The sequence below is a fragment of the Notolepis coatsorum genome (assembly GCF_963971535.1).
Source record: "Notolepis coatsorum genome assembly, chromosome: 14".
Lineage (NCBI taxonomy): Eukaryota > Metazoa > Chordata > Actinopteri > Aulopiformes > Paralepididae > Notolepis > Notolepis coatsorum.
The window spans coordinates 51,906,666-51,918,718 of record NC_140178.1 but is presented as its reverse complement, the minus strand read 5'-3'; the positions used below and the strand labels follow the sequence as shown (position 1 = coordinate 51,918,718).

The 12,053-nt window shown below is 45.5% G+C and overlaps 1 protein-coding gene across 2 annotated transcripts in view; it reads left to right on the top strand.

Moving 5' to 3' along the window:
- prkar1aa (protein kinase, cAMP-dependent, regulatory, type I, alpha (tissue specific extinguisher 1) a) overlaps window positions 1-11,757 on the top strand; it is a 65,051-nt gene extending 53,294 nt beyond the window's left edge. For both annotated transcript variants that reach the window (XM_084329589.1, XM_084329588.1), the window contains exon 11: window positions 6,849-11,757. In XM_084329589.1, coding sequence (XP_084185715.1) covers window positions 6,849-7,021 — 173 coding nt within the window. In that variant the 3' untranslated portion in view covers window positions 7,022-11,757. The remainder of the gene's footprint in view (window positions 1-6,848) is intronic.
- The last annotated feature ends 296 nt before the right edge of the window (window positions 11,758-12,053 follow it).

Sequence of the window (12,053 nt, the reverse complement as noted above, 5' to 3'; positions counted from 1 at the left end):
CGACGGAGCGATATCTACTGAACACCGAGCGGCGCCTAGCCAGAGACCCCGCTCAAGCCACTGTGTACCGCGCTGAGATTGACAAGCTAATCACAGCGGGACACATAAAGAGAATTGACATTCAAGAGGCCGATCAGACGACCGAATCATGGTACGTGCCCCACCACAAGGTCCACCACAACGGCAAGGATCGTATTGTGTTTAACTGCAGCTACCAGATCGGATCACAAAATCTGAATAAAGAGCTCTTGCCCGGCCCAACACTCGGCCCCTCTCTACTAGGCGTGTTGCTACGTTTCCGCCAGAACAAGGTGGCCATCAGCGGCGACATCAAAGGGATGTTCCTGCAGGTGCGACTAGTGGAAGAGGACAAGCCCCTGCTGCGGTTCTTATGGAGAGAGAGGATCGGGGATGAGCAACCATCCATCTATCAATGGGAAGTCCTCCCTTTCGGAACCACATGCAGCCCATGCTGTGCTACGTTCGCACTGCAAAAACATGTCGTAGAGGACCCAGCAGCTGACGAGGAGGTCCGACAAAGTGTAGAGAAGAGTTTCTACGTGGACAACTGTCTGCAAAGCGTCTCGACGCCAGAAGAGGCCGAGGCCCTCCTACTCAAGCTTCGCGCCTCCCTGATCAAAGGCGGCTTTGATCTCCGGCAGTGGGCCAGCAGCGACCCTCAAGTACTGCGCAGCCTCTCCCCAGAGGACAAGGCAGCAAGCAGCGAGACCTGGATGGCGACCATCCCAGGTGAAGCCCAAGAAATGACATTAGGACTAGTCTGGCGCTTCAAAACAGACTCGCTCCATTATAGACACACACCCCTGACCAAGGAGCAGGGAAGGTCGATTTCACTACCGACCACCAGACGGAGTGTATACAGAACACTCGCCAGACAATATGACCCGTTGGGATGTATTCTACCTTACACCACCAGGGCAAAGATGATTGTACGAGAGCTGTGGGACAAGGACCAGGGCTGGGACGACCCCATACCCGACCACCTTGCTTCCACATGGAGAGTGTGGAAACAGAACTCAGCTCGCTCCCAGGTGTCAACATACGCCGCAGCTACTTCCCACCCACAGTGCGGCTGGAGACGTGTCAGATGGACCTGCACGTCTTCAGCGACGCCTCCGAAGTAGCCTACGGTTCGGTGGCCTACTTGCGGGCCCGAGAGGAGGGAGGAGAAATACATACCGCCTTCATCCTGGCTCGTTCAAGAATAGCCCCCCGCAAGCAACAATCGATCCCGCGTCTAGAGCTCTGCGCAGCCCTAGTAGGAGCGCAACTCGCCACGTTAATCCAACGTGAACTCACCATCCCGGTGCAAAGAACAATCCTGTGGTCAGACTCCATGACCGTACTCACATGGATCCAGTCCGATTCGTGTAGATACAAGGTCTTCGTGGGAGTCAGAATCACAGAGATCCAAGATTTAACAGAATCAGCATGCTGGAGGTACGTGGACACAAAACAGAACCCAGCAGACGTCATCACACGGGGAATGTCCCTGGATGACCTCACACGTCACAATCTCTATAGTGACGGTCCCGAGTTCCTCAAGCTCCCGGAAGAAGAGTGGCCTAACCCCACCCCACGGGAGGCTAGTCAAGAGGAGGCAGAGATGAAGAAATCTATGTTCTGTGGGTTGACGCACGCACCAGTCCCCACAGATCCCAACATAGACGACTGCCCTACCCTTGAGAGTGCGCAGTTAAAGACATTCCTGTGGCACCACCCTGAGGTTCCCTCCACTACTGACATTAATGCAGCTAATTACGAAGAAGCAGAACTCCTTCTGCTACAGCGAGCCCAAAGAGACTCGTTCCCCGACGAGCTAGACTGTCTGCAGGGATCAAAGCCAGTCCCGTCAGACAGCAGACTGCTCCACTTGGCCCCTGAGCGCGATGCCCATAATCTCATCAGAGTGGGTGGTCGTCTGAGAAGGGCCCCAGACTTAACGGATGACGTCAAGTTCCCGATAGTTCTCAACAGCCGACACAAGGTCACAGAGCTCATCATAAAGAAATACGACGAGGACGTGCACCACGCCGGGGCAGAGAGAGTCTTCGCTGAGATCAGACGTCGCTATTGGATACTGCAAGGAAGAGAAGCAGTACGACGCTTCCAGCGGACCTGTCTAGACTGTCGCAAGTGGCGAGCACAGCCCAGTATACCCAGGATGGCTGACCTACCCCCCTGTCGCCTCCGACTCGGCGACAAGCCCTTTCACTCCACCGGTATGGACTGCTTCGTCCCGCTGTATGTGAAGAAAGGAAGAGGGACGGAGAAGCGGTGGGGTATTGTATTCAAATGCATGACCACCTGAGCGATACACATAGAACTCCTTCCAACCATGAGTACGGACTCATTCCTTATGGCCTTCCGGAGATTCACAGCGCGGAAAGGAAAACCGTCTATATTATTGTCTGATCACGGGACAAACTTCAAAGGCGGAGAAAGAGAGCTGAGAGAGAGCTTCCAAGCTATGGGCCCAGAACTTAAGACCCACCTCGCTCCCTCTTAGATTGATTTCCAGTTTAACCCCCCGAACGCCCCTCACTTCGGGGGAACTTGGGAACGAGAAGTACGTTCAATAAAGACAGCCCTGTACGCCGTGCTTGGGGCCCAGACCATGGCGGAAGAAGTCCTCACGACAGTCCTCACGGAGATCGAGGGAGTATTGAACTCAAAGCCCCTCGGTTACGTCTCAAGTGATGTAGCAGATGTCGACCCAGTCACCCCCAACACTCTCTTGATGGGGCGGCTGGACCCCGCGCTCCCACAGACAGTGTACAGACCTGAGGAAGCGAACGGCCGAAGAATGTGGAGGTACAGTCAAGTATTGGCTGACAAGTTTTGGAACAGTTTCCTCCTCCACTATCTACCGTCTCTACAGACCCGCCAGAAATGGGTAAAAGAAAGAGACAATTTGACGGAGGGCACAGTCGTCATGATTATAGACCAGTCACTACCCCGAGCTATGTGGCCGGCCGGCCGCGTAAGCAAAGTGATTACTGGTGCCGACGGAAAGGTCAGAGCGGCAGAAGTGCTCGTCCAGGGACGGACATACACCCGACCCGTGGCGAGGCTGATAGAGTTGCCAAGGCTCCCTGACTCTCTTAATGACGACCATGACCCACTGACTTTGTGAACTGCCCTACTCCTCACAACGGACATTGAGTAGTGGACAAGACGGTTAATCTGTCTCTGCTTATCTAATTAGGTGCGGACTAATTAGGAGGCGGCTGTTACAAAGGGCCTAACCCTAACCCTAACCCTAACCCTAAACCAAATATATATATTTATTACTTGAGATATATTGTATAATATTTGTATATCGTCTGATATCCCTTGTATATTCTTTGTACATATACACGGAATATCCCTTTACCTAGGTACAGGCCAGACCATAATATTCGTTCTCCTATTGGACAGCGACCCCCTAGGCGCCAACGGCCATACCCCCAATGTCTAGTTCAAAGCCACCGCTAAGACATGTCTCAACATGCCCAGGTTTGCGCAGTAATACGAGACAGAACTGAGGTTGGCACTAGATTATTCACCTTACGTATAAATACGGCGCAGGTGGATACAGAAGCACTTAGTAACTTAAAGCTGAAGCCTTCACCACGATACAACGTGCCGTGAAGTGGGCCCCTTTTGCCCCTAAATAGAGCCTTGAGAACCGCGTGCGAATTGATAGCTAAAGTGTCAGAGTTTAACGCTGTATCGTCGAGTTCGACTTATTCTATTATAAAGTAATAGTCTATGTATAGTGTATCGTGCGGCTACCGTTCTACAGTGACCAGCATTACCACCGGTTTGTCGTACCGAGCTAGTGTATTTATCCAGGCTGGGCGGCCTAACCTTGTGCCGCCATCCGAGGAGTCCTAGACGAGAACCGTGTGGATATGTACACTGAATAACCTACACCGACGAATGCAGAGCCTTTTCCGGCTGGATTATATTGCTTTGGTACTATGGCTGCTGGAGCAGAGAACCGTCTACCCCACTGCTGTGTGGGATCTACCCTGTGAGGAGCACCGTCGAGCCCGCCTCTAGGACCCAGAGGCTGGCTAGCTTTCATCCATGCTGCAATGCATACCGGAGTATAGCTGTTGCTTTGTCTAAGGACCAAGGGATTATTGCACCGTCTCCTGTACCTGGAGTCTCTTTATTCCTTGTTGATCCAGACTTTTGCTCCCGACAATTCCTCTCCCCTGCTGGCTTACAACCGGAGGGAACCCCCTTAGTATCTCCAGCTGACCTACGAGTGTGCCGTATATAATTCTTATGCTACAGGTGGTATTAATTATACCCATCGTAATATGCTCATGGACCTACGCTCTTGACCTATTTAAGTGTTCTTCGCCATATAAGCGCAACTCATAATTCTCAATACTGTAATCTACTATTGCTGCTCTTCTAATAAATACTTCTAAATATGACTTTCTTTGTTAAGCCGTGTTATTGTGTGGGTGTTCACCATATATACCGTGTACTGTATGGCCAGTAATTAAAGTACATAACTAAGTAGTGGTTTAATGATACCATACTCTCAATACAGTCAGGGAATTGTACCCCTCAGTTACAGTGGTGAAGGCTTCAACGTTTTGGGTCAACCAGGTTTTGTGCTTCTGTATCCACCTGCGACGTATTTATACGTAAGGTGAATAATCTAGTGCCAACCTCAGTTCTGTCTCGTATTACTGCGCAAACCTGGACATGTTGAGACATGTCTTAGCGGTAGCTTTGAACTTGCCATTGGGGGTATGGCCGTTGGCGCCTAGGGGTCGCTGTCCAATAGGAGAACGAATATTATGGTCTGGCCTGTACCTAGGTAAAGGGATATTCCGTGTATATATACAAAGAATATACAAGGGATATCAGACGATATACAAATATTATACAATATATCTCAAGTAATAAATATATATATTCGGTTTAATCTGACCCTTTGTAACACAATGTGTTAATAAAAATCATTGTATATGTCATCATATTCGGTACATATGAACCTTGATTATATTGACACAATTACTCACTCTAATATTAATATGCACATGGTTCTTTCTGGCTTTTTAACTGCACATATCAGATATCACACATATATACAACATCGGTTGTGATATTTCGATGTAAATATTCCTCTCCTGATTGCATGTATTCTTATGTGCAAATATGCAATACGTTTTAATAGCATTTTAATTGTGAAATGAGTGTGCACCAATTGACCTAGACACATTCCTAATACACGGAAATATGGATTTTTAAATCAATAATTACATATAAATCTCTTCTCAGTAATCTGGCACACTGGTTAATCCTGCCTCTTTCAATCCCCCATCTGGGCTCAAGTTCAAGTTATTTTATTTGTCAAAATACACAACAATACAGGGGCATTGCAGGTAATGAAATTCTTGTGTTTTGAGCTCAGACTCAACAGTGCACAATTAAGAAACATCAATGAATACAGGAATGGTAACAATAGGTAGTAGTAGTATTAACATCAAATAAAATATAAAATGAGGTAAGATAAAATAGTCAATTATTTACAGAAAGTGTCTTGTAGTGTATGTGCATGTTAATGTACAGTGTGTGTGTTCAAGAGTTTTTAAAGACGGGCGGCCGGGTAGCGCAGCAGACTTTACCACCGCAGAGACACTGGTATCGAATCCGGCTGTCAGCGGTGCCTCCGGTTGTCATACTGACACAGTTGGCAGTGTCAGCGGGTGGGAAGCCGGTGGGTGGTATCCTGGTCGTTGTAAACAGCGACTCCTACAGGTCGGTCAGGGTGCCTGCACAGCAAGGGAAGGAACTGGTGAAGGTAGTGTGATCCTCCCACGCGTTACACTTCACCAATGAGAGTCCACGCTGTCAGGTGAAAAGAGACTGCTGGCTGTCTCCTATGTATCGGAGGAAGCATCTGATAGACTTCAGGGCTCCCTAGACCGGCAAGTAGGGGGCAAATGCACGCAATGACCAGGAAGGGGAGGGGGGAATTGGCATAACGACTGGATTGGGATGGGAGAAAATACAGAGAAATAGGAGGAGAAAAAGTAGATACAAAAAAAATAGTTTTTAAAGAGGTGTGTGTGTTCAAGAGTTTTTTTAATAGGGCCATCTCCTGCTCTTGTCCTGAACCTGCTGGTTCTTGTGCGGATTCTCCGGTACCATTTGCCAGACGGTAGCCGAGTGAAAAGTTTGTGACTGGGGTGACTGTGGTCTCTGAGAATGTTCCGGGTTTTCCTTCTGCACCTCTGTGTGTGGAGGTCGTCCATGGCTGGCAGCTCAGTCCTGGTGATGTGTTGTGCTGACTTCACCACCCTTTGGGTGCTCATCTCTAGCCGTCCCATTGACCATGTCTGTGGGGAACAGGGTGGAAAGAAGAATCCAACCAACCTGATATGAGAGCAGCCCGCTGTGGGTGTGGTCTATTGTTCTGGCCCCGCTGTGTGGGTGTGGTCTATTGTTCTGGCCCCGCTGTATGGGTGTGGTCTATTGTTCTGACCCCGCTGTATGGGTGTGGTCTATTGCTCTGGCCCCGCTGTGTGGGTGTGGTCTTGCTCTGGCCCCGCTGTGTGGGTGTGGTCTATTGCTCTGGCCCCGTTGTGTGGGTGTGGTCTATTGCTCTGGCCCCGCTGTGTGGGTGTGGTCTATTGCTCTGGTCTCACTGTGTGGGTGTGGTCTATTGCTCTGGCCCCGCTGTGTGGGTGTGGTCTATTGCTCTGGCCCAGCTGTGTGGGTGTGGTCTATTGCTCTGGCCCCGCTGTGTGGGCGTGGTCTATTGCTCTGGTCGTGTGCTCGTGTTTTAATGTCTTCTTCTCTTCACTCAACAACAGGCGAGATCTCCCTGCTGATGAACCGCCCGCGCGCCGCCACCGTGGTGTCCCGCGGGCCCCTCAAGTGTGTGAAGCTGGACCGCCCGCGCTTTGAGCGCGTCCTGGGACCCTGCTCCGACATCCTGAAGAGGAACATCCAGCAGTACAACAGCTTTGTCTCCCTCTCCGTCTGAGTTCCCTCTCTCTCCCTCCATCCCTCCCTCCCTCTCTCTTTCTTCTACCGCAGGGTCCACTGATGCAAATCTGCTTTATTTTCTTATTTCTTCTCTTCTCTTGGAGAACATGTATCCACACCTGTGTGCCCACTGGAGATCACTTAAATACCGTCTGTTACTTTTCTTCTTGATTTCTTTATTTTTTTGGTGTATTTGTATCTATACTCGAGATTCTATCGACACTTGTGTGATATTCTTTCCCTCTCCTTTAATTTATTTTATGGAGACGGGAGCACGCTGATGAAGGTGGAGGGTTTGCGTGAAGAGGGAGTCGCACAGAGGCAGTGTTGCCGCATTTCAGTCAACACCGTAATCCTAATACAGATTGTAGGCACGCACACAGGGCTGGAATTTAACATGTCTCTGTTATTAGGTGACTTAACACCTGGGTTTGAGTCGTGGGCAGCCTCTCCGAGATGAGATTCATGAGTGTCGAGTGGTTTGCTCTAGAGAGACCCTTGTCTGCTTTAAGCGGGGCGTACCAATACACAATGAAAGTCTATACATACATTTTGATGAAATGTAAACTTTTGGGAGACACCTGTGGTCATTTTGATGAAATCTAAACAACTTCTGAAGACACCTGCCTTTTCTGGAAACGCCCATCATTGTTCAATCGCTTGTCTGTGAACTTACTGATCTTTCAACCGTTTATGTTTTGAATACTTTGATACATTGTAGCCCATACCTTAGCTTAGCTTGTGGGTTACTTGGAAAATAGGAAAAGCTATAGCTGAATCCCTGTCGGGCAGCCACCAGACTGCCATGTTGGCTAAACCGGAAGCAGCTTTGTAGCTTATCACACTTCAGCTAGCCGATCAAAACGGCGACAGGAGGATAAGTGTCTCCAAAAGCTGTTTACATTTCATCGACGAATGTGCGCCTTTGTTGCATTGATGGAAGGGTGTAAAATGGCGACTTGTCTCTTGACACGACCCACAGTTGTTGGAGAAAGAGAGAGTGTGGACATTCTTTTTGTGATGTGAAATCTTTCAGGTGCTCGCTTAAAGTTTCGGACTGATATGCCAAAGGCTTATTCGTGTTATACTTTGCATTTCATTGTACATTGTCGATTTTCTTTCCCCTGAGGGTACTTAGTAGAAATGAGACATGGTTCGTAACCATGGTGACAGGACGTGTTCTTTTTTCCCCTTGTTCTAGTTGCACATATACAGCTTCTCTATGAATCTATATATTAGGATTAAATGACCATAACCATATTTTTTTGCACAGTTTGTGATAAACTTATATAAATCTATATATTGTGAAGAGAAAAGTGTATATATGCGCCTGCTAGTTTATTGTTCAATGTGGCAATGTGTCCCAGGGAGCACGAGTACAACTTTGAGAGAAGAAGAAAAAACGCTACCTCTTGAAAGAGTAGACTGTTTTGTTCCCCCATCCCCTGCTTGTAGACTCATTGGCTGTTTGTTTTAATAGTGGAGTAGGGCTCTAACTCCATAATGCATTCGTCAGGGCCGTCTGTTCATAGTCGATTAGTCGGCAGTTTGATTGCTAGGGCCTTAGTTCTTCAGGACATTTTTTGTTGATAATTAGCTTTCAGTGATTTCCGTCACATAATATCCTAGGGTTATTAGTTGACTTAAGAACATGTTTAAGTCAGAGACGGCCCTAGTGTTCATCGACTAGCCTCTGAAGAGGATTGTTTTTTGTGTCACTGACCTTTAACTTGGAAGTGGTTAGAAGACAATTGCCGTCGGATCAAAACAGTGCCAAATATGAACCAAGGGTGTCCCTGTTACATGATGTTGTGTTGACCCAAGAGGGAATGGTGCTGTTTTAGGTGATGTGAGATCACGTTCCCGTGTGGAGCTCGAGAGTATGACCATGTCCATGATTTACAGTGTTAGTTTTGATGATCATGCCCCATAATAGAATGAATTTGGACACTCCTGCAACAAAGTGTCTCGTGATAAGACCTTGGGGTCGATGGAAGTCTTGTCTCGAGTCTTTTCTGGGTTGTGTGTATACGCACACACACTTGATAAACACACACGCACACTTGTTCTCAACAGGATGAGAGCTTTCCAGAGATGGATAGTGACCGCCTTGCTGGGATAATGTGCAGATCCAGTGGCCCTTGTGGTTGTGAACTTGAGTCCCTTTTTGATTGGACTTGCGTGTGCGATTGTGTACATGTGTCTGAATATGAGTGAAAACGGGTCAACAGCTTGTCTTCCATTACCCCAGAATAAGTTGTCACGGCTTACTCTTATGTTGTACAGTTTTCCATTTCCTGCGACTTATAACCTGATGTTGTTTTATTTTAAGTCTCAAAGGGGGTCAGACCTTACAAGTCTGTTTCAAGCCTTTCTGTTCCTCGAGAACAGGGTTGATGACGCTACTCCCATGTTGGCCGTCAGTGTTTTCAGTCCATCTGACAAAAAAGCACTGCCATCCGATGAAACCTTTACACCTCCAAACTTCAAGATTCTTTTTGTATTGATATGGAAGGTTTACATTGTTCTAGGACATAATGGAAGCCATTCAGAATAGCCATTTCCAAAACACATGGCTGTCAATTGGAAGAGTTTCCCCCCCTTTATTCCCAAAAAGAGGTTTTCACCCAACGACAACGTTCTCTCTAATGGCTTTTACCATTAATACATGGTGTTATTAAGGAATTTTTCGTTACAAAGGAACCTTAGGCCTTGTTTGTTAAGGTACCTTAGTGGTACTGGTACTATCTCTTCCTCAGTGTTTGTCACATGTATACCGTTTCAGGAGCAGTATATCCTGTTGTTGCTTTTGTTTTGTCATATTTTAAAGCCCTGATTATCCATTCTCATGTTTCATAATGTATATAGTCACTGGCAAAATTATTGGAACAGTCGTGGGGTTTCTCTGTGCTCCTGTGTAGTCATGACTTTTGTAGTCATCAAAAAATATGACACAACTGCCCAATACTTTTGCCACTATCTTATCTTGGAACTACCCTATCTTAAACCTTAAAACTTTTCATGTAGGGTTTCATGTAGGGTATTTGTTTTGGAAATAATGGTTTGAATATAAGCCTATCAAGGCCATTTCAGGATTCCTATGGTAATGGAATATCTGGAAAGGTTTGGAAATTGTGTTTTCCTGGATACAAAAAGATGTGTGTCCAAAAGGTTTTTGGAAATGTCATGAAAATGTGTTTCTATTCCTGCTTTCATCCAGTCAAATGTCAAGCCTGGCTGAATAATAACCAAAATAATGTATTTCCTGATTATGTTAGTCCCAAATGATTGCTCTAACTAGTCAAAATAAAGCCTTGGGCATTCAAATCAACTATAAAATGTATCAACTGAACATCGACATTGACAAATGTAGATCGTGGCCATTACGCCATTTTTGTTTTGGAATTATCATGGGAATGTCATTTGATCGGCGAAAACATTTAGGAAACCTTCCGTTTGCTTACTTTTTTCTTAAGTCAAAATTACTTCTCGTCCTGCTTCATCTTAGTCTCTATAAATGAAATATTTTGTCTTGGGATGAAGAAAGGAACGAGGAACTCTTAAAGACTATTCTTTAATATCATTGGAATTGTCTCTTATCTCATTCACCTGCTCTTCTCCCTTGTTTAAATATTTTTTTAGGGTGCTCTGCACACCATTTATATCCACAAAAAACCCACATATCCTCTCATGTAAATTATGTTGTTACAGTATGGACATTTGACAGGTGAATATTTTGTAATAAACACATTCTAATGTTTTTTGGAAGTGTTTAGTAATTTTGTCTCATGGGAGGTTGTGGTTCCCTGACACGGATTGGTTGCAAACAAATTGACTAAAAAAAGTGGATTTTAATGTTAAAAAACTAAAAACATGTAGTTATAGCTCAGTGGCAGTGTGAAGCCATACCTACCCACTGTCCCTGTTTTATAATCACTTTGTATCTTTATTGTCATGTTACACACACCTTTTTTAGCGTTTCTGTTTTAGCCTTTTTTTAGTGGTTTTCATTCTTTTATAACTTATACTCATCTGTGTTCTGATCTCTTGTCATCGCTAGACAAAACGTCACAACAGCATAGCAGTCGTAAAAAGGCGCAGAGCAAACAAACTCCAGTCAGAAACCTTTGATTGTAATGTTTATGTTTTTTTTGCCTTTGTTATCACAGTTGGGGCTTAGAAAGGAAGACTCTAGCTTACTGCGCTTCCATTCTTCAAGCTCTTAAAGTGTTTTTAGTTGGGGCTTAGAAAGGAAGATTCTAGCTTACTGCGCTTCCATTCTTCAAGCTCTTAAAGTGTTTTTAAAAATGAAAACTCAAGGCCTACAGTGGCTGTGTCTGAAAGCTCATACAACCCTACTAATTACTAATTAGTGTAGTACTACCGGTAATACACTAGAAAAAAGTTAACAAAATGCGGAACACATACTAGATTACACATGTTAATATTGCATTATGTATTAAAGTTGCATTGATCATTTTTGTATGTCTACTTTAAACTCTAGTTTAGGTGGTAGGGAGTTGACGCTTTCAGACACGGAGAGGTGCCACAGACTCGTGGGTCTTGCCAGAGGACCATACTTTTCTATTGTTGTTCTTAAACTGTTCTTAACCTTATATTCTGACTCTACTAGGTTTGATTTGACTGCTCGTGCTCAAATGTTCCGATTTTTTTTTGTATCTACCATAGATAGTCCTTATGGCAGGTCAAGCAATAAAAGAAAAAATTACTTCTTACAAAGTGTTTTTGAGGCGTGTTTATTTCATTCATGTGTATTCCAGATAATTAATGTGTTGCCTGCGCTGGTTACAGATACATTTGTACGATGAGAAAACTACAATATGATCCATCCTCACAAAAACAGAACTGGTCATAATCTCCATCTGTTAAGTTGTTTATACACCTTAAGGAACACTTAGCTTATTTGCCATTACCCTGGAGTTAGACAAGCAGATACATACCATTTTCTGGTAAATACACGGGTCACAATATGTTTACAGGAACGTTTTGGACTTGTATTTGGAGTGTAT